Genomic DNA, 23,271 nt, shown 5'->3' on the forward strand with positions numbered 1-23,271 from the left:
AGAACAGAACAATAACAATAAGGTACAGTCAGCGGTTTGTTAATCCTCATGCAAACATATGAGCCAGTCTGAAGGCTCATGCTCTAATTATGAGATAACAAGCATCAAAGTTTGATTTCAATCATCAATCTGCACTATGAGTTCAATCCTTATATACATATATACTGACTGACTGCCAGAATGCACTTTAAATTGTGCAGGATGATTTTATGTAGAAAACATAGTAAATGACAAAAAATGACTTTAGCATGGCTTTCACAGACTGGGTCACACATGTTAAAGGACTCACATATAGTGGCTTTTGAAAAGAATTGATATATTTGAATCTCTTTTTAAGAATTAAAAACTAAGGTTCGGATTTACTGTATGTGCATTAATGAACATGTAATGTAGCTCAAATAAGAATTATTTAGTTTTGAGAGAATATAAATGTAAAAATAAAGACTCTCGCGATGTCAAATGCCGGTAGATCGTTCAGGACAGCGTCGCAAAAATGTTGTGGGTGTGACATCTAGTGGTGACGCGCAGCACGCGCAGCGCAGTCAGTTGCTATAGAAACCAAACCAAGTCAACTTGACAACAAAATGTTTCAAAGCGCAAACCACGAGTGTTCTGAACTTTCAATGCGTTTCGCAACTTACCTAAATGAATCACATGTCGACATACCTGAATCATATATGTAAGAAAACGTTCCAGGTTTAATTCGAATCCACCTTTCTAAGGAATAATGTTCCGGAAAACAGCCTGGAGGAAATGCGTGAGTGACGTGACCCACAGTCATCAGGACCGAGCTCTGAACACAACCATCCTCATCCTCAGAGAGGTCGGACCCGTCGGCTTTCTCCTGCAGGAGGACGGAGACTCCAAACAATATAAAGTAAGTCCACGTGGTTTCCATTTAGAAGGACGTTTCATATGATTTAATGACGCAGTTTACTATTAAAGGTCTGCTTAGGTGATCCACACACGTGCACCTGTCCCACCTTTCAGAAAGAGAAAGACCTGTGTCAACACATCTGCTGGTAAACAAATGCTTTGGGTTAAACAACATTAGACACCATGTTTACCCTGTCCTACCCAATCTCATCTCTTCATTGTAGGATTTTGATGCGTAAATTTCGGCTGCCCAGAGATCATGAATGTAAGTGTTTTCCCATCTAAAATAAGACCACGCATGTTTCCACTGACTGATCCTGGAACAGATTGGCATGTGGTGTGTTTGAAAGTGTTTTGTTGCGTTTCAGACTGTTTTCAGTACGGCCTTGCAGAGAGACAGATCCTAGACCTCTTACAAGGGCTTCATGTCACCAAAACGACATCCCATAGTGACAGACCATCATGCCCCGAACCAGATGAGGACGACGGGCGTGTCCGTCAGAAAGCCATCGAGAAGGATGATTTATGTCCCGTCTGCCAAGAAGAACTTTTGCTGAAAAAGTTGCCTGTGACTTACTGCCGGTACGTTTCTTTTATTGCAGATGTGAATGAAGATTACTCCGAAATATTCCATCAGACCGTACCCATGACGTCGGTGTCGGTGTTGTTGTTGTTCAGGTTCGGCTGCGGAAACAACATTCATATTTCATGCATGAAGGTGTGGGCTGATCACCAGACGAAACTGAACTCACGCATGCTGAAGTGTCCGCTCTGCAGAGATGACTTTGGCACTTTAACGCAACTAAAGGAAGAAGTAAAGTACACGTGTCGTGAGACATTACACACGCTCACACCTCACGACCTAGCTCACTGTAGTGTGTGCATTCTCTACCAGTCAAAGCCACCACAGACGCTGTAATGTTGTGTTGTGTTGTGTTGTGCACGGCAGGTGAGAAACTCGGCAGATGTGTGTACTTATTATGAGCGAGAGTGTCTGGATAAACATCTTGGAGTGGTGTGTAACGGTTGCGGGGTCTGTCCTGTCGTCGGCAAGTGTTTCAAGTAGGCATTCAGCACAAACAGGCGATTCACATTCATTCTGATGCCGAATTCAGTGTCAGATTGGTGATGGTGATGTCTGCAGGTGTACAGAATGCAGTTATTTTCACCTGTGTGAGAAATGCTTCAGGAGACACGCTCACCCACAGCATTCCTTCACGTGTCGAACGGTGAGTGTCTCTCTGTCGCCATCTCTGTTTGAAACCTAAAACTGCAGCGTACGTCTCATCAAGTCAAAAGTGACATTTCCCATGATCCCTTCTCATTTCCATAACAATGCAGTAATGTTCTTTAAACAGAGTTTAACAGAGAGAAAACGTGTGTTTGTGCAGAAGAGAGGTCATTCGTGGCAGGCCGTCTCTGAAGAAACGCGGATGATGGACAAACACACGATGGACAGAAGGTTTGTCTGTGTATATCACAGCATCTTTTATTTCGATTCTTCACGCAGTTTCTGTTTGTAAATGTTTGTTTCGCGTCTCCTGTCCCGTTCGCGTGCAGCGTGTCCGCCGTGACGTGTGATGTTGTCCCGAATCACGTCATGAAGAGTTTGCCGATGGTGAGGGTCCGAAAAGAATCCAAACTGCTTCATCCGGGTGTGCAGTGTCGGATCTGCCTGTCAAGATTTCAGACGGCTCAGAACGTCAGATCTCTTCCCTGCAAACACAAGGTAACGAACATTTTAATACAAAAATAAAAAAAGTTAGGGTTCGTTTCATGAAGTTAAAGTCCCAGTGAAATAAAAAATTCCAATGCCTATTTTTTGCATGAAATATTTTTGTTTATTGTAAATAGTTAATCAATGTGGGTCATTCTCTTTTTAAAATTTGTGTGTCCTCATAATCTTTAGTTAAAATCTGAAAATGCACTTCCGCCTATGTTAGATGGCTTGGGCGGAGCATCCGTTAACTCCTCCCCTTCAACTTTCAACAGCTGTTTTTACACATCCAATCAAATAGCAGAGAAAGACGAACGCTACGCCCACAATTTTTCTCATTCGAAATTCCATTTAACTCTGAAATGCGTCAAAATGCGGAAGTAAAAACGATCGCAACTTCCGGTTCACGGGGACTTTAAGTAATGGTCAAGTATATTTTAAGTATACTTTGTGTAGTAAGTATACTAATATCAATATATAATATTTTCGTACTACTTGTCTACTTTTAAGTGTACTTCTGTATATTTTGTTTGTACTGCATCTATACTACAAGTGAACTAGGTCTGATAGTTTAATACTTGTAGCACACTTTTAGTTGATGGAAGTGCACTTAAAAGTATATTCTCTGTAAACCACTAGTTTAGTAGGCGTTATATTTAATAGGTATTTTTACTTTACTCAGTCAAAAGAGTAAACACAACTACCAAGTCAAGTATACTTAGAATACTTTCATAGTTAACAGTCTCTTCATCAAAAGATTGAGCAAATATACCTTCTGTCTTTTACTTTCGAAGCAAAATTATGATTATATTTCTTTTTTCTGTAGTTTCATACTGACTGCATCGATGCATTAATCCAGAAGTCAAACTGCTGTCCGCTGGATTTTCATGTCATCTACAATCCTCTTACATGGAACATCAGAGTCGGCCGAACACAAAGCTCTCCGGCTCCTCCTGGTGTCACTCGGAGCAAGCGCACAGATCCACACATCTCTGAATTCATTCTTCCATGTATTGGTTTACAGGTTCAGAAAGGTCACGCTTCATCCGTGTTGAGACCCGGCACACGTGTGTCAGGGTGCGAGGGTCCATCCTCTGTGAAATCACTCTCTCAGGGTTTACAGGATCTTTACATTCACAGTTCTCACATAGAACCGTTCTCTAGAAAGACTGTCATGAAACACGGTCATATTAAACCACCGAATAAAGGCTTATCATCTGCAGCGGCCGAGAGAAGAGCAAACCCAGCCGCAACATTCAGCATTAAACAGCACACAGAGCAGCGAAGACTCGACGTGACCCATACTGAACCTACCAGCACCGCCACACCTTCAGACGAGACCACCGAGAGTAGATGCTCCCCACAAATACCCCATCAGAGACGAAATGAGTCAGGTCACAAGGGTCACTTACATTAAATGATGCCGCAACTATCTTTCCACCTTTTTTAAATAATCCTTCAAATTCCATTACAAAGATTATTGTTTTAGAACGTAAAGCGTGCTTATAATAAGATCTTATAAAAGAATCTTGGTAACACTTTACATTAAGGTACACTTTATGAAGTGTCTTCATTAATCATTAATAAGTTATTTACAAATGCATGAATAAAAAGGGGGATTCCAACGAATTACCTGCCAAATAGTGAGCACCCTACAGTCTCCCGTCTGACAGCCTATATTGCAAACAACATCAAGATAATAATGAATCTGCTTTCGAGTCAAATAAATAATGAATAAATACATTTATTAAGCATTTATAACATACGAGTTAAAATGGATCACTATTTGGCAGGTTTTTCATTAGAATCCCCCTTTTTATTCACGCAGTTATAACCGCTTTATAATTCATTTGTAAATGGCTTATTAATCATTAATGAACTCATTTATAAATGCTTTATGAAGGGTACCTTAATGTAAAGTGTTACCAGAATCTTATAATAAGAGCTTTTAATAACAGTGTTATTGTTGAATATTAGTATAGCATTGGTAAGGGGTGACGGATGATAAGTTAAAAAGCTTTCCAGCAGTATGACTGTAAACGACTTAAAGCCGGTTTCAAGACTTCTGTAATTCCAGAATTAAACCTTCACTACATGGAAAGGCCAAAGATATCAGAGAAATCCTGAATTCTTCAACACAACCTTATTGACATTTATATTTATACAAGAGACTACGTTATTTCAAATCTGTGAGCATTTTGTAATATTTGAATGTTCATTTATGTTCCCAAAAAACACTGAGTGTGATCAGTAATGTGTTGTTCACTAAATAAAACTCCAGAATTTTGTCAGTTTATAATCTTTATTAAATGTGCACAAAAAGGCAGATTACAAGCTGTGTCATAAAGCATCCACAAAATCATAATCCTTACAAACTAGTATATTACAATTGAATATATTAAACAGCCGAATATAAATCAATGTTACAGTTTCGTAAATAAGAGACGCTACGATGCAAAATAACTGATATGAAAAACAATCTTCACTCTTTCTCAGTCAAACTTCGGTTAAAATGTCGAATGTTATTTTAATTTGCTGCCTGTCAACAACGAACTTGTTTCTCATGAATAAAGAGACAAACTGTCAAAAATAGTAAAGATCCAACAGTGCATGAGCTGATTTGTTTGTGAAGATTAAATATTCTAAACCCAAAACACAGATTAGCACAAGAATCATTAAAACGTGCCCGAGTCATGACCTGAGACGTCGTCTACATTCTTACACATGAACACATTAAATGATGAACGCATGCACATGAGACTAGCAATAATACAGTAAAGAAGTACAGGGTGTAAAAATGACACCTCAGTCGCTCTCTCAAAAAACTCACACATATGGATCGAGTGCTTCACTTTGTGTTTACAGTGCTCAGTTTCTCAGTCCATCGCTGTCTTGTGTTCATGACACTCTGTGGCAGTTTCCTGTGTATTTTAATGAATAAACTGATTCGTATCAATGCAATTTTAGAATGAAAATTAATCGCCCGAACTAGAAGAGCATTGTGCTCACAGGACAACAAATGTTTGGAAAGATGTAGATATATACACATAACATACCTTGACTTTTGAAGATAAACAAATATGTTGAAAGAGAAGTTCGTAAAAACACTGTGGCTGCAAAATTTCGTCCAAATAAACCACCGAAAAAATACTGAATACAGCCAGTGACGAGTCAGGGCAGGATAAGACAGACGTTTGTGTTCGATTCATTCTTCCTGATGTTTCTATAATAAGGCAATTTTGATTATTTTGATCAGACACCATAAAGCTACACATACACACGTCTTATTCAGCTAGTGTTTCGTCTGCGGTCTCTCATCCCTCATGTGTCGAGACGTCTTCTTCTCTAGTTTCTTATCTCGAACCTTCCGCAACCTCCACGGTGGAGGTGTAGATTTGGACTTGCTGGAGGTGTCGCCCGGGTCCCGGTCTTCAGGGATGTTGGGAATGGTGGCACTGCTGCTCTCCAGGGTGTTCCTCAGGGACGTGTCCTCGGGACTCCCGACTTCACTGCTGCTCAAGTCCTGCTCCTGACTGGCACTGATCTTAGGCAAGCTGGCGCTCGACGGCTCGTCGCTTTTCCTTAACGGCTGCTGGAGCTCGTTCATGTCCACTCCAGAGTCCAGGCTTGTGTCGTTGCTGCTGCCGGGCCGATGACGTCCCTGAAGCTCGATTACGGAGTGACGGACTTGAGCTGCCGGTTTACCATCCAGAGACACAAACCAGGCGCGGGGCGGGTGAATGGAGGGCTTGCCCTTGGAGAGCTCCAGCAATGTCTGCTCCGATATTCCCTGGAGTTCCCCTCGGAAAGGCCCCATTCTAGCTGCTTCGTTCAAGGTTCCCGGGACAGACATGGACTCCAGGAGATGACTGTAGCGTCCCCACAGGCCCGGGTTAGCGGCAGTGGCCTGAGCTCCTTCCAGGGCCTGCGGTTCATCGCTGTCTTGCTGCGGGACTTTGGACATCGTCTGGGTGAACCCGTCTTTTAAGTTTCTCTCTGTCTGATGCTGTCCATGCTCCATGCCGTTCCTTGGGAAAGTTGCAGATCTGCTTCCGGAAGGGTCTGTTTGGGCATTAAAGAGCTCTGGGGCCTGCATGATAGCTACGGGCTGATTGTAGATATGGAACAGCTTGTCACTAAACACCACATTCTCCGCACCACTCTGTTCTGACCTTTCTCGAAGCTTTGCCACTTCATCGCTGTTAATGTAGAGGTTAGACGCTGGTGCTCTGAAGCTTTCCAATCCCACACATCCAATGTTCTCATAGAGATTGCCCACCGGCCGACCCACAGTTTCCACATAAATGTTGTAATTGGCCTGGTGTCGCGGGGAGTCTGACGAATCTTGCCCAATGGCTCTCGCAGCCAATGAATAAGACCGATCTCCATTGCGAAAGAAGAGTTCTTGAGTCTCATCCGTGCTGGTGGAGGTGGTCTGGTCTTTCTTCAGTACCGTGAGTCTGGTGGAATTCCATCGCCTTCTCCTGGCCTCACGGTTCAAATCTCTGTCAAATGATGGGAAAGGATCGATCTGTATTTAACCTCAACTTCCATCCAAAGTATTCAACATTTTGCCTTAAAGGGACGGTTCCACCAAAACTATTAATTCTTTGATCATGTAATTTCACCCTCGTGTCATGTCAAACCTGAATGAGTTTCTTTCTTCATCAGAACACAAAAGAAGATATTTTGAAGAACGTTGAAAACACTGAACCCCTTTGACTTCCATCGTCTGAACACTAAACCACATTTCTCAAAATATCTTCTTCTGTGTTCCACTGAAGAAAAACTCACAGACAGGTTTACAACCACATGAGGAGAATAAATGATGACAGAATTAGCATTTTTGGGTGAACTTCCACTTTTCTGTTTGTGTGTTGAAGTGAACTCTTACCTGCAGTGAAATACAATCACAGATAAGAATCCAATGACTATGACAAGAGTTCCTCCCAAGATACCAACCAGCAGGTATGTGTGGTAAGAAATGAAATCCATTGAGCCCGCAAACCCCATAAAACCTACATTTACACAAACACAGATCTTGTTAAAGAGCTGCAGATGAACAGAAGACGACATCAGTGGTGATGAATGACGTTTACAGTTAATATCTCAAGAACATATTGTTTCTGTAGTTTCATCATGTGTTTGAATCCACACAAACTGATCGATACCTGAGGATGGTGATGGTGCTGCTATCCAGATCCCGACACGAGGTGCTACATAAGTCCACACGAGGCCGTTTTTCTCCATCCGAACAGTTCCCAGACCTTTATTCACCCACGTACCTGTGGTAAAAGAACATTCAAGCGCTCAAAACCTTCATACACATCATGAAGCTCAAACACACATGAATGAACCAATGTTTCCTTCTACAAACACATTAGGTATGACTCCGTGGGATGAGTTTGAACATGTTATAAACACAAGTCTCGAGATGAAGTTGCGTCACCTGTGGTCATATCAAAGGTCCATGCAGGAATGGTGTCGGAGGATTGGAGATGAGTGTGATGGGGAAGTGGTGCAGTCAGTTGAACGGGACCTTTGACGTCAACCTCATTTCCATTAGACACTAACTGAGCGCTGATCATCACCAACGGACTCAACTTCACATTTCTGTAACCTGTAACGAGTAACAGAAGACCTTTACAAACTACTGACATGTTTATTTGTGATCTAGACATCACAATTATGTCTACAGTGTAAAATCACATGACGTTTTAAGTCCGACTGAGATGACCAAATCAATAAGATGTTGTGATCAGTGACATTTCATTAACATCTGAATCCAAACGAAGCTGAGAAGATAAAGGGTTAAATGGACAGATTAGTTTCTCACCTGTAACGCTGTGGCTGAGAGTAAAGAAATGTGAGTCTTTTTCTGTAAGCAGAGCTGCAGATGTCAGGTACGCCGTCAACATGGACGCGCTGCTGTTCTCAGGCAGTTTCAGAAGACTTTTGTTAAACTGAACACTTGGTTGAAATGACAGATCTGTGAAACATGTGAAAATAAACATAATGACAATTCAATCACACACGGAGCAGTTCCACTGAATGCAGTAGACATAAAACTGAAGCATCGTTTTACCGATGCCGAATTACTTCCTTCCCTTCTTCCATGTTCCTTCACTTTCATTGCATGTAAAAAGCAAAAGCATCGATCTTTTTTTTAAACTGAGGAAGAAAAACATCTCTTGCATAAATACAAAAGATATGCTATTTACAGTTGTGCGTCTGACAGACACAGGTGGATATTATTAGATTTTCTCAGATATATGTTGAGAATTGAAGCCGTGACTTTGTTGTTGCTATAGCAGCATGCAAAACCTACTGAACTACAGGAACATGAATTTCAACATGAAAACAATTGTGTTTAAAATATGTAATGTAATGAAATGAAAGTTAGTTGGCAATAACATGATATCATTTTTTATAGTGGCATTATGAATGTGATATTGAAAGTACTAGATGAAAACTATTTCTATTACAGCACATATGGAAGGCTGGACAGACAACCTGTAAATGTTTTTTTTTTGACATACCAGATGTTTTTCGAGTTATCAGCACAGTGTCCTCAAACAGCCAGATGTTTCCTTGAGTTTGAGGACGCAGGGACATCGTAATGACTGAAAAAACTACAAAAAAAATCAAAGCTTGAATTAGCACAATTTTTTCTCTTGGTAAACCAGTATAACATGAATTTCTCCGTGTGTTTGGTGGTTTTTAAAGCTGGGTGTTACACAGCAAGTCAGAGTGCCTCAAAATGGATCTGTCTAGCTTCCTCGCCATCCTTTTTGTTTCTCATTATTGAAAATCTTACCGATTCAAAACCAATGACATTTCAAACTAAAACATTCAGGAATGAAGAGGACTTGTGTACATGTTTACAGGACATTTGTGAGGCTTACTGGGCATCTTGCTGGTTTTCCAAGGCAGCTGGCTGAGCACATAACCCTCCCGGCGGGCCACCAGGTTGAGGGTCAATCCGAGGTGATATGGGACGGTAAGAGTGACCTCTCCATTCTCCAGAGTTTGACTGGAGTGAATCTGAGATCCGTTCACAAACACACACACCAGAGCTCCTTTCAGAAACCTTTGACTGGACGAATCCTTCACCCAAACCTTCAGCGTCAGGGACGAGCCTAGAGACCACGAGAAGGTCACAGACACAGAAAAACACATGCTTGACAATTACACATCATACATAAGAATGAGCGGTGACAGAAAGCATCGAGACCAAGAAGCTTTTCGTAAATACAGACTAGTAAACATACTTGTATTAACATTCATAAATTGACATTTAAACCCACAGCATAATAATTTCATTTAATTCCTGCTACAATGTGTTGGTGATTGTAGAATACAATAAGCTTTGATGCGACCATCAGTCAGACAGACTTCAAAATTGCTGACAGTGCAAAATCCGTCAGACAAACTCCTCCATTTAAATGATGACGTCATAAAAACCTCCCTAAAAACACACCTTGTTCTTTATAATGGCTAGATTTCTGAAACAACATGTCGTGGACTAAAAGCAAACATTAGGGCCCGGTTTCACAGACACGGCTTAGTTGAATTAAGATATTTATGTCTCTTTTCATAAAAATACCTTAGATGAATACGTTACTGGTGCGCATCTCGAGACCAAACAAGGGCACCGATATATTTTAAGATATTTCTGAGCAAGTTCATTTGAGTCTGGGACTAGCCTTAAGCCTTGTCTGTGAAACCAGGCCTAAAAACCATCAAGACGGACACCTTATTTATAAACATTTGTTTAAAGATGCTCATTTATCAACAACAGAAAATGACCACATGACATCAGGGGCTGTATCACATTTAAAATTCAAAAGCTCTTTTTATTTTCCTTGCACAAATCCTGCTAAAATAACTTGAGCAATATGACCACGATGCTCCATTCAATCTAACATAAGTTACCGTCTCTCATAGTAAATAAAAGTGTCGGCCGCTGTTTGTTCTTTGCTTGATGTGTCTTCTCATCTCGTTTCATCTGTGTGAACAGTATAGCGTCGTACGTTTGGGATAATTACTAAAAATGATAAGTCATATCATCTGTAAATAAAACTAGAATGCATCGTGAAATGGAGAGCTGTTAATAATAGATCCATGTCGTAACGGATAAGGCCCTGTATGATAACAACAGAAGCACACCCGCGACTGAAGAGCTCTTTGTTATGATGAAAACACGGCCGCAGTCACGGGCTGATGTCACGGCGCTGGTGCTGATGCTGGGGATGCAGATGATGCTGCGCGCGTTACCTGACACAGACTCCGTCGCATCCTTCCGCGCGTCGCTCCCATTGTCCTCCTCCGACAGCGAGGCGAGGCCGTGGGCGAGCACCCCACCCTCCGCTCGACCCACGCACGCGTCCCCGCAGAAGATCAGCGCCGCGAGCAGCAGGCGGAGCGGCAGATCGGGCATGGCGTCTCAGACATCACTGCGCCCACGGAGGACGAGAACGCGGTTGTTTTTGTCCGTCTTCAGGTGCTCGTGTGTGTCATGGTCACGTCGCGGTTCACGAGTGAACAGATGAACGGATGCTGGAGTCACACTGGCGCACGCGACGCCATCTGCTGGAGGAAGACTATTACTGTTCTCTACTGTGTGTTTGTACAATAGAATCAATCACACGTCAGATGTGTCAATACTTCTATGAATCGCACAAATATAAACGACTCTCTAGCGAACACGATACATTGCCGAGAAAAATATAAACCTCCGAAAGCATCAGAGTAATTATACTGGATTTAATGGTTATAATGGGAATTGTATTGATTTTAAGGTAAACTATAATGGTGTCTGTGGGTGTCTAATATCAGAGGGATGTTATCTGGAGCATGTGCACCTGGAATAAGATCCAAACTACACTACATAAAGGGAATTTGTATAATGGTTTATAAACGTAAACGGCAGATTAAAGCAAATATTTACCTTACACACACAGTACATGTGTGTGACTAAAACCAAGCGTCATTTCAGAAGAGCCGTGTTGTAAGGGTTGGGGTTGCACAATATGTTTCTAACATTAAAAGCTAAACTAGTAAATGTACAATTAACAGAAAGCCAGTGCACAACCATGAAGTTTCACCATGAACAGAAAAACTGCCCATTAACGGTAACAGAAGTCTAAAAGAGCGTGTAGGTTCACGAGGTATCTGAAGACCTCCGTTTTATTGTAATCAATTGAAGCGCATCACAATGTTCTCATAAAGCAACGTACATACAACATACAAACAGACTGTGGAAAAAGTCCTCCGTGAAGAGAAAGGCTTCAAAAAAAAAAAAAAAAAGTTTTCCACTCACCCTTCTGCTGACAAAAAAAATCCAACTCAAACACGCGAAATCACAAAAACAAAACCAAGGTTTTAATGACTTTTTTATAGATCTATTTTCTTTCATTATATTGAAACCAAACATTTCATATTCACGCAGCCCTGGTAATGAGCAGATGAGCTTTTCACCAACACACCAGTGTAAGAACACAAATCTCCCATAATCCTCTAATCCATGTAAAGCACTCGTGGTGGTGGACAGTTAGCCGGACTGTGTTGTTTAACTGAATAAAGCTTTAGAGTGCTCACCGTCCTCGGACACAAAACAGAACATCTAATTCAAATGGGATCCAAACAGCTCCCATCAACACCTTATCTGCATATATCTGAAAGCCTTGTGATAGGCCGAGACAGTAGTTACCCTGCCAATCAGATGTTGGCAAAGTCAGGAGGACACAAGTGGAGAAGTGGAAGTGGGAGGAGACACACTGCTAAGCCACACCCCCTACCACCTGATTAAACCTCCTCCTCTTCATCGTCCTCATCCTCCAGGTCACAGAAGTCGATGGATGGTCTGCTGTCCTCTTCCTCATCTTCATCAGATTCTGTAAATAAACCTGTGAGCATGAGAAACGCCAATAAACACCCACAATTCAACGGTCAAATAAAACATCATGAAAACAGTCAGCACATAACTGCATTATGACCACACAAATTCTCCAAACAGAGGGTTTTAATATCACAGTAAATTATTTTTTAAATGCTTTGCTGCTCAACTTGATTGACAGGTTTTTTTTGCAGAATTCTATTTTACAACACTAAATCTACTTGACAAAACTCTTCATTTAATTTGATGCAATGTCGCTTTCATCTTCAAATGAGACTTACTTTCATGGAGCGTGTCAATACAACAGAGAAAAGCATCTTAATTGTTGATTTAAAAAACATAATTGGACACGTAACGTTAAAAACAAGAATATTAATAGGATCAGCAAGGAAAGACTGATCCATAAAGGAAAATAAAAGATTATAGGAAGTGGTCAGCAATGTTCATTCTTCTCAACCATTAGTCGTTTTGATTCTTAGTTTTTTTAGCCGTATAAAATATTGCAACCATTTTTTGCACACATTATTTTTGTAGATTTATCTGAAGGGCTAAGACAATCTCCCCAAAATGCTGAAGTTGCAGCCCTAATGATAAGCAATAATGCAACACGTACACTTGTTGTTTTGAGTGCAAAATAAAGTTGGTCAACACTATGATTTCAATACCAAATCAGACCTTCTCTTCATATACACCTACAGTATGTAGTAAATGCACACAGCAACACATCCGCAGACAGTGTTAATATCTGTGCTTACCTATACATGTCAAGAACAAGCTGAGATTACAAAATGACAAGATTTACAAAAGGTGCAGTACAACGATAAATGCAGAAGTGATTGAAGACGTACTTTCAAGATCATCCATGTGTTCGTGCAGAGTTCTCGCCAAGTTGAAAAACTGAGCGAGAGAGGGGAAAACGTTCAGGTTTAACACGTACACTTTCAGAACGCCACGTGTGATGGATCAGGCACATCAGCCAATGTACTGTACAGAATACATGAAGAAAAGAAGCACTTACGCCAGCATCATTCACTGCTCCCAGAACATCAGAGAATCTCCGTTCACACAGATGAAGAAGAACCACCAGATAAAGACCACAACTGATGAACTCATACTCCGACTGAGGAAACAACACAAAGACAAACAGCAAGATTACGTCACAAAGCCACTCGGTCCATTACTGTAGGATTTTAAAAAAGGAACCCGGCTGTGAAAGAGAATCAGACCAAACACGACTCTATGATACTATTCCAAATCAAACGATTCAATACGTTCCGAATAAAACCATTATACACAACACACATGCAGGTTTGTGCTTTATTGGTTTTTGGTCCACTCACCCTCTCGTGAGATCTGTAGAGTTCATTAATATCAAAGTTCTCGATGTTCAGATGCAGTTTTTCCTTACACAGTTCACAGGTAGTGATGGCCTCCAGGTTTGAGCCTGCGTGACAGACAAAAACTGCGTGTACATCAAAACAAGACGTGTTTCATTACTGCTAGATTTAAATTTATTGAGCATTATGGTTTATGAAAGCACCATCTGAAATATCACCAGACTCACACCACGGCACTTTTTCCATAAAGGACAAGACGACTAAAACACTGCTGAAAATGTGGGCAATAAACATTTCGCTGGGCAATAAAAAAGGGCATTAGATTAAAACAAAATAAACCTTGATATAGAAATGTGTCATTTTTGATGCCAGTCGTACCCGAGCTGATTTTGGAGCGCAGCCATTTCTTAATACAGTCCTGATGCACAAACTGCAGACTGCCGGTGCATTTACAGGGTTCAATCAGAGGGTTTGAACTCGACTGCTGCCCCATCTGACAGATCCTGCACAGATCTCCCTCCTCCTCATCTGAATCCTCCAATAGCAGGCTACACAGCAGAAAGAGGGTGTGGTTAATCTCAGCAAATGAAATGTCGAACGTCTCCTCCCAAAACACACTCACCTCTCTTGAATCTTCCGCAGTCTCTCCGGGTCTCTGGATGGGGCGGGCTTCTCCTTCACCTGCTCATTATTACTTTGACTCCGCCCCTCTGCTGCCACACCAATGATTACATTCTCAGGCATCCGGAAGAGTGGGCTGGACATCCCCCTGCCAAAGCCGTTGTTCCGCCCAGTCAGACGGGCAGAGTCCTGCAGCAGTGATGCAGAATGACCCGAGGCTCCGGCAGAGGTTGCCGCCTCGGCGCCCTCCGATGACGATTCTTCATCATCGTCAACCTCATGACCCACGCCCCGGTCAGGAGATTTACGCCCGTCTCCAGCGCTAACAGAGAACTGGGGTGAGCGGCGAGGCTCCATACGGGCGCTTTCATCACGGCCTTCTCTTCTGCGGCGAGAGAACAGAGGGGTGCAACGGTTCCAGTTGAGCCAAGCCAAACCCCCTGAAGCCCTGAGAGATTCCGGTTCATGTTCCACCGCGGCGCTCTCCTGAACGGGAGCGAGGGACGGACCGCGTCTGCGCAGAAACGAAAACCCCTGAACCGGGTCAGAGCTCCCCAGCTCTGCTTCCAAATTCTCTCGACTGACAGGAGGAGGGGCTTCACAGGGCGGGGCTTCGTCTGGGCCGGAGTCGTACGACCTTGAATCGGAGACATAGCTGGAGCTTGGCTCCTGGCTCGAGCGGCGAGAGAAGAGCCGGGACAGCAGGCGTCTGGTCGTCCGCCTGCCATCGGAGTCACCGCTACTCTGAGTGGAGAGCGGAGCGGGGGCAGGGCTAAAGGGAGGTGGGCTGGAGCCTCGTCCAGTAAGGGGCGTGTACGGGGTGGAGCTCCAGGACGAGATGTGGGAGGGTTCGGAGACAGAGCTGGAGGTTCTGCTGGAGGTCAAGCTGGTGCGTTTTGGATCTCGGGTGTAAAGACTTGGCTGATAGTCGGAGGTCAGAGAGTGAGAGCTGCGCTCCAGAGGGGAGGGGAGGTACTTGTCTGAAATACGCCGACTAGATCCGCTGTCCCTGTAGGAGGAGTACTGGCTCTCTTTGGGTCTAGCACCCTGTGCATAGGTGGAAGTAACTCGGTCGGAGCGATCTGAAACAAAAAATGTACATGTGTAAGTGCTCTGGAATACTTGATTCTGATTGGTCAGTTGTGGAAATGAAATCATTCTGAATGTCCAAAGAACACAATTCAAGCATAGCTGTGCTCCTGTATTTATTTGGTACGCAGGCATCAGATGACTATTACAGAAGAAGGTGATCATACACAGTGATGAAGTCAGCCCACTGGGCCGATAACTGGAGCTCGATCCTGAATCCACTCTTTTCTCCAGATCCCTGCGGGACCACAGACTCTCTGATGGATTGGACGAGGAGGAGGAGGAGGATGATGATGAAGAGGACGATCGAGATAAAGGACTAATGCTTGACTTCCATGATGAATCTAAAAGCAAACGCAATGTGGTAATCCATCACATATATCACATCACATATAATATATATATATATATATATAGCTTTCCTGTAGCTCAGTGGTAAGAGCATTGCGTTAACAACGCAAGGTTGTGGGTTCGATCCCAGGGATTGCACATGCCCATGTATAAATGTATAGGATAAAGCAATGTAAGTCGCTTTGGATAAAAGCGTCTGCCAAATGTGTAAATGTAAATGCATTACAGAGACACATTCGATGTATAAGGCACACTCAACATCTTTCATATTTAACAGAATATCAAAGCAAGTATTCCGCATGACCAGCAAGTCATTTAAGAAAGGTTTTTAGCCAATCAGCACCCGAACGAAATGTGAAAGAAATACTGTTCATTAAGTGTTCCAAACTTCTTTTGGGGGCAATGATGATTCAATTTTGTGTCACGTGTATAACAAGCACGTGCCACATAAAACAGCCGTGTGTTTTGAATGAACATCACAGGAGCACTTACCTATAGTGGAGTATGAGCTGGCAGGTGTAGATGTTGATGGAGATCTGCTGCTCAGCTGATATGATGGTCTGTTGGTGTAGGACAGTTTGGCTCTCTTAGATTCGGTGTCTTGAGACGTGCCGAGAAGTCCACAGTAGGTTCCTAATCTCCGTTCAGAGTCAGTCTGAAACACACACGTTGGTATTGGTGGTTTACAGGGACATTCCATAGACGTAATGCATTTTACACTGTACAAACTGTATATTTTATCCCCTAACCCTAAAGATCATAGAAAACTTAGATTTTTAAAAAATATGGTTCTTTTTTGCCCGTGGGGACCTCAATTTTGGTCCCCATGAGTTGGTGTGTATTCAGGTTTAGGTCCCCACTGGGATATACAAACATGAACACACACACAAACACACGCCATGCGTTTAGATTGTTTACAAAGCCTGCGTTAAACTGTTACCGAACCAAAAACAATATTTCTGGAGATGCGTCACACAAACTGTCCGGATCAAAAACACAACATCAGCCACTGCAGACAGCACATATTTCAACTGATTTCATTTGAGGACGGAAAACTTGCTTCTTTATTGAATGAAGATGAAAGCAAAGTATTTACAAGTCTAACTCGGTCCCCACTGGAGGATTGTGTCCATGATCGATCACAGGAAGACGTAGAGGAGGTCGAGGAGAGAGAGAGAGGTGTGGAGAGTTTCCAGCCGCTTTCAGACGAGCGGTATCCTCTTGGTGAGCCAATCAGACGAGAGCTCTGAAACATCAGAGATCCACACATCACACACGTGAACATTATTTAGGACACACACACACACAAGTCATGTTAAAATGAAGGGTTGGGTTTGTTTTGGGTTTCTTCTTTTGTGTTCCGCTGAAGAGAGAGTCACGTTCAGATTTACGAACACTGTATAGGGAGAAATAAATGATGAGAAAATGTAGATCTTTGGCTGAGCTATTCCTAAACTTACAAGGATTTTAAAAACTAGTTATTCTTGGCGTGTCCTTATAACATCAACACAAAAGCCACTGCAGCAGGTCTCGTCTCGGTTCTTTGGTGTGTTATCAGGTTAGAAATCCCCTTTGGCAAACTTGTTATGGACGGGACCTAAATGGTCACTTCATGTACAACATCCACTGAAGTACAGAAATAGACAATACACGAGCTATTGAAAACACTCCTGAGAGTGACAAAGAACTCTAAGTTTCTCTAGAGCGTCACCAGGGCAAAGAATCTCACATGACCTATAAAAAGACCAGTGAACCCAACCAGTGTAACACGAAGACCTTCCCACAGAGCCGCACTTACACGACACACAGCCAGCACACCTTCTAGAACATTCACAGACTACACACAAACACAAACTAACCAAACTTACAACAATAACAAAATCTTATAACACAAACTCAGAGCAGAAACTGAGGGAAAATCAACAACAACAAAAACCTACATCTGTCCTACATGACAAAAAATTGAAAATAAATCTCTCTCATGCCATTTTTATTATACATTTTAATGAAATAATATAATTCTAAATTGTTACCATCCCACCATATGGACACATAGTACGGTTTCTCTGTCAACTACCCGCAGTTGATTTTTGGATTATTTGTTTTATAACTTCAGGTCAGAATTGACCTTTGCAAAGCCCGCCCCCTTTTGCCATGTCCGACATCAGTCAAAGCGCTCCCACTGCACTAAAGAATATTTATCGTCAAATAATCATTTCTGGGGAAAAAAATGACGTGTACTTTCAGCCAAAAGCAATATGAAGGTCTGCAATAGGCATTTGAAGTATATTTTCAGGATGTGAAAGTGATTTGGAATACAGCAACACTGTTCATTCACTCGTCACATCATTAAAAAGCTAAATTAGTGTGCATTTATAATCTCACATTCTAGCTGCGTTAGTTAAAGGGACACTTCACCCAAAAATGAACATTCTGTCATCATTTCCTCACCTTCGAGTTGTTCCAAATCTGTATAAATGTCTTTGTTCTGATGAACACAGAGAGAGATATTTGTAAGAATGCTTGTAACCAGACAGATCTCGACACCCATTGACTCGTCAAAATATCTTCTTTTATGTTCAACAGAACAAAACAAATGATTAAGTAATTTGTCCTACTATGGGAGTCGAGGAAGGTGAGGAAATGATGACAGAATGTTCATTTTTGGGTGAAGTGTCCATTTAACTACAGTAGCAGTAGCCTATAGTGTGCTGGCTGTAATGACATAACGTGTGGTTGGCGCCATACACGTTTAGGCAACGAGTGAAACTGTGACCTCTTGAAGACGTCTTGAATGAGTTTGTTTTAAGATGTTTTTATTGTTGTACATTATGACAACTAAGATTGCACAGCAACGGCGACAGCGACGATTAGCTGGGATCCTGTTGGTACAGTGTGACGCCAGCAACAACCGTGAATGACTTCATTCAATTGTTCGTATGGATTCAAAGCTGCTTTACAGAAAATGCATTTCTACAACCAGAAGAGCAGTAGTAGAAGCATCAATTACACGCGAACAAAATATTTACAATATGGGTCAAAACTTGGCAGTTTTGATTTTCATAAATTAAAATAAAAGAGGAAAATGAGTAAATACTGGGGGCAAAAATGTGAAGAAGATTTTCTGGTGGAAACAACAAAACTTCAGGGTAAAAACAAACAAACAAACAAACAAACAGGTACAAAAAGCATTGAAAGGTTTGAATGACAGCAGTTATTTTCCACTGAAAGAACGGATTGAGATAGAACATCTAGAGACACAAGTGTATTCTACCTGATAGTCGGAGTCGAGTTTAACAGAAGTGTCTCTGCTGAAGCAATCTCTACCCAACACACTGCTCCTGCCGTACAGCCGACTCGCACCGTGAGCTGAAGACGAGCTGGACAGAGACGAGGGAGACGACAGCGTGGACGAGCTGGACACACTGAACGGGAAACGGCGAGACTTGGAATCCATCTCTGAACTGCACCCTGAAAGACATAACACCAAGAAGAAAACAATGATCGTCACAGAGAAACCTTGAGGTGTTTCTTTAGTCCTCCGAAACCTGCCAGATATGACAAGTTAACCATCAGTCAGGTTTTCAAACATTAAAAGTGACATGAAATCAGAACAAACGTGAACTTTAAGAGTGCTTTCAGCGTGACCATGAGAAGAGAAGATGAAATTCTGTCATCACTTATTCACCGTCATGTGGTTGTAAATCTGTATGTGACTCTTTCGTCAGTGGAACACAAAAGAAGATATTTTGAGAAATGTCTCAGTGGTTTTGTGTCCATACAATGAAGTCAATGGAGTTCAGTGTTGTTTGATTATCAACATCCTTCAAAATATCTATAGCACACAGGTTTGAAATGACATGAAGGTGAATAAATGTTGAAATGAACGGTCCCTTTAAGAAGATGAGCTGGAGATCAGTCACATCATCATTGATGTCTGATTGAAATATTTACATGTCAGCAGAATTTTCTGAATAAAGACGCATACATACTTGTTTTGTTTTTGTCTTCGGAAAAGACTGTTAAATCAACACATAACACCGTGTCTACACCGGGCGCGATAAAAGACTAAATGATGCATTTAATTTAGAAATAAAACCCAGTGTTGAAGTAGCTATTTTTGGTGTAACAGAACGCAAAGTATTATTGACAAGCAAGGTAAAATTTTAGCGCTTCTGCCACCTTATCAGCGAGGAGAAGAACATTAATTGAGCGGAAGTCAGTAAACCCACCTAAAGCTTCAGAGTGGATGTGTGACCTGGTTTTACATTTGAAATGAGAGAAAATTAACTATTTAATGAAGGGATCTCTCCAAAGATTCTATGAGACGTGGCAAACTATGATGACATATCTGTAAAGACTCTCCCTCTTAAAGGAAATTATATATATATATATATATATATTCGTGGAAACTGGTTTAAACATGATCACCATTGCTGTGTGTTTCTACAATGTAAAGACCATAATGAATATGTCACAGATTTCCTATATGATATTGTATTAGTAAATGTGTAACATCGTAAAGATTAAACAATGCTTGTTAATTATTATTTATTATTATTTTTACTCGATTTTACTTATTATTATTGGCTTTTTTATTACTTATTGTCTGTACTTAATTATTGTTTATGTTGCTTTATAATTTTCATTATTTTGGCGGTAAGGGGTTATAATGTGGGAAAAGCTTTAACTTAATTGTATAAAACGTTTTGTTAAAGATTGAAAAAAAGCTTATAAAAAATGAGATAACACTAAAAAATAAAAATGCATTATCAAATATTATAATTGTACATTTTGTCCACACTGACTGGATGCGACATGACAAACCCATTAAGAACAAGCCGTTGTCGCGTCACGTCGCGCCCGGAGCAGACGCAGTGTTATTTCTCATTCATAGCTTTAAAACGTCAGAAAACTGACAGCCCTAAAAGTAGGTCATGAGACACAAATTCAGATCGAGTTTTCAGATGAATCGACAGACCATACAGAAATGAAATAGAGTCTTAACCCATTAAGTGTTTACAAAAACACATTTAGTGAAAGTGACCTATTAGTCAGATATGTTGACCCATACCCGAAATGTGACCTCTGCATTGATCCCATCCAGAGAGTAGTGAACACACGCACAGCAAGTGGTGACCACACGTACTCCCGGAGCAGTGGGCAGCTATCACTGCAGCGCCCGGGTGCAGATATATTTAACAGATATTCTTTACATTTCATTAAGTAAATGTGATTAATGAGGTTACCTGACGCTTACATCACTGAATATAACCAAAATCTGATCACATGACATTATAATCATAACATCAGAGAATATTCTTGTATGCATAATGCATGTAAACGTATTAAAATGACACCATGAGAAAAGACACCATGGTCTATTCACCAAAGCTGACACATTAACACTCTGTTATGTCCCATCATGCACTCTTTCCCCACTGTAAACCGCCCCATACATACTGCAGTCATCTATAAATATCCCTCTCTCTCTCTCTCTCCAGTACAATATCAAAATAGCAGCATCCTGTAATAAAGACCCACTGCTGTACACTGAACTTTTTCCAACACGCGTCTGCAAAGCCAGAACACAGCTAAACTTAACATCAAGTCATGACAGTCAGGTGTAATGTGAAAAAACAGCACAGGAATATCCTGGGGCTGATATTGGCTATTTGGATAAATGTTATTACACTACATCATACAAACAGACCTTTCCCAGAATTAAAAATCACCCAAATATGATTCATTCATCCTCATGCCACTTCAAACCTGTAGGACTACGTTTCGAGATATTTTGAAGAATGTTGATCATCAAACACTCAACCCCATTGACTTTCATTGTATGGACACAAAACCACAAGAAAGACTCGCATACAGATGAGGGAGAATAAATGATGACAGAATTTTCGATACAGGCTGAATCACCTTTTTAACTTCATCAGTACCCAGTCCTACTCAAGTTTACACACGTTTGACAACCATAAATTATTGTTGTTTTAATAAACAGAAGAGCTCAATAAACATGAAGGTGTGTTTGTAACAGGAGACATGACAAAACAAGCACATGAAGCCCTGTGAACTTGTTTGCTTATTATGCAACTAGTGCAAAAACATTTGGTTGAACATTTCAACTAACTTCATTTCTACATGCAATGTGCTCTTTTTTCAACACAACACAACACTGATGTCTAGTCTATTACATCAGTCTGTAACACAACACCAAAAAATGTTGAGCGTCAACTAGTGCACACTGACAACCCGTAACACATTCGGTTTGATTTTAAACCTGTTAAGAACTGACAGCACAAGCACCGTGAACTAGATTAACGGGTATTAACGTTTGCTCGAATACAAAAGACAGAACGCATCGCACGCACACCGATCCGTTAAACCGGACGCGTTTGATCGCAGCTCGCATTAATAAAGCGCCAGATGTTCAGGCCTTGTTTTTGTTAGTCAGTCTACTTCGCAACTAAAACAATAATTAATCGGTTTTATTCCGCAATCGAATCGTAAAGGTTTATATTACGGATTTAACGAACGCTGCGCGTTGAAGTCTCATCGTGTTTAAGAGTCTTCCGTATGTGAACTCACCTCTGATCTTCCGTCGCTCCGCTTCTAATGATAATGGCGTCCGTGTGTTGATATAGGAAGCGTCACGTGATTTAAACCGAACACCGACCGGAAACGCGCATCGCTTCTAACTGAAGGTGATTGACAGGCGGTCCAGCCAGTTAAAGATCGCGTTTCGAAATCTCGCCCGCCAATCCCGCCGCCATGTTGGGAAGGTCAACACTTACTGTTCTATGAATACAAAGAAGTGAACGGGGAGCTGCGGTCTTTCTGAATAAAATGACATAACGGTTACATACGATTCAACGGCCAGTGCGACGTGTAATGTATATCTATGGTAAGCAAAATAATTTCAACTTTCAAGATCTTTACTGGCATATGTACTATACAACAAACTTCTAATTTCCTGTCAGGACATCTAGGGCCCGGTTTCACAGACAAGGCTTAGCCTAAATCAGGACTATGCCTTAGTTAATTTAGGCTATTTAAGTCACGTTTATTTAAATGCCGTAGAAAAAACCATTACTGATGTGATGTCTTGAAACAAAACAAAACAAAACAATGACACAGACATATTTTAAGATATGTCATTTTCCGTTAAGACTGCTCAAAATTCATTTTAGTCTGGGATTAGTTTTAAACCTGGTCTGTGAAACCGGGGCCTAGGGTATGAATACAAGATAAGGAACAAACCAGGAGTAATAACAGTAACAATGAATGCACAATAACTAAAATACCCTAAATACTAAGAAACAATACGAAAGGATAGGGAGACCTAATAAACAATAAGAACCATAAAATAAGAA

At 41.3% G+C, this 23,271-nt stretch overlaps 3 protein-coding genes across 9 annotated transcripts; 1 reads left to right on the forward strand and 2 right to left on the reverse strand.

Annotated features, from left to right (window-relative positions):
- The first annotated feature begins 481 nt into the window (after positions 1–481).
- zswim2 (zinc finger, SWIM-type containing 2) lies at positions 482–4,741 on the forward strand. 4 transcript variants are annotated; one of them, XM_057337657.1, is made up of 10 exons: positions 482–877; positions 946–1,022; positions 1,101–1,141; positions 1,245–1,458; positions 1,555–1,690; positions 1,826–1,938; positions 2,021–2,105; positions 2,235–2,338; positions 2,437–2,605; positions 3,420–4,741. In XM_057337657.1, the coding sequence occupies exons 1-10, from the start codon at positions 728–730 to the stop codon at positions 4,008–4,010; spliced, it is 1,680 nt and encodes a 559-aa protein (XP_057193640.1). In that variant the 5' UTR covers positions 482–727; the 3' UTR covers positions 4,011–4,741. The 4 variants fall into 4 exon arrangements, with proteins under 4 accessions (XP_057193640.1, XP_057193638.1, XP_057193639.1 ...); XM_057337655.1 differs by having other exon boundaries at positions 1,245–1,690; XM_057337656.1 differs by having other exon boundaries at positions 1,245–1,690; positions 2,268–2,338.
- Positions 4,742–4,897: 156 nt separating this feature from the next.
- fam171b (family with sequence similarity 171 member B) lies at positions 4,898–11,643 on the reverse strand. The gene is made up of 8 exons (XM_057337654.1): positions 10,871–11,643; positions 9,499–9,732; positions 9,133–9,225; positions 8,430–8,582; positions 8,043–8,213; positions 7,765–7,878; positions 7,488–7,611; positions 4,898–7,098 (listed from the first exon to the last, which is right to left on the reverse strand). Exons 1-8 carry the CDS (start codon positions 11,031–11,033, stop codon positions 5,886–5,888), a joined length of 2,265 nt encoding a protein of 754 aa, XP_057193637.1. The 5' UTR covers positions 11,034–11,643; the 3' UTR covers positions 4,898–5,885.
- A 108-nt stretch (positions 11,644–11,751) lies between these two features.
- Positions 11,752–22,537, reverse strand: marchf7 (membrane-associated ring finger (C3HC4) 7). 4 transcript variants are annotated; one of them, XM_057337651.1, is made up of 11 exons: positions 22,487–22,537; positions 19,164–19,360; positions 16,986–17,135; positions 16,382–16,544; positions 15,706–15,882; positions 14,451–15,531; positions 14,207–14,376; positions 13,832–13,935; positions 13,510–13,611; positions 13,340–13,388; positions 11,752–12,489 (listed from the first exon to the last, which is right to left on the reverse strand). In XM_057337651.1, the coding sequence occupies exons 2-11, from the start codon at positions 19,344–19,346 to the stop codon at positions 12,401–12,403; spliced, it is 2,268 nt and encodes a 755-aa protein (XP_057193634.1). In that variant the 5' UTR covers positions 19,347–19,360; positions 22,487–22,537; the 3' UTR covers positions 11,752–12,400. The 4 variants fall into 4 exon arrangements, with proteins under 4 accessions (XP_057193634.1, XP_057193633.1, XP_057193636.1 ...); XM_057337650.1 differs by having other exon boundaries at positions 11,752–12,501; XM_057337653.1 differs by lacking the exon at positions 13,340–13,388.
- Between the last annotated feature and the right edge of the window lie 734 nt (positions 22,538–23,271).

The sequence above is a fragment of the Triplophysa rosa genome, linkage group LG7 (genome assembly GCF_024868665.1).
Source record: "Triplophysa rosa linkage group LG7, Trosa_1v2, whole genome shotgun sequence".
Classification (NCBI taxonomy): Eukaryota; Metazoa; Chordata; class Actinopteri; order Cypriniformes; family Nemacheilidae; genus Triplophysa; species Triplophysa rosa.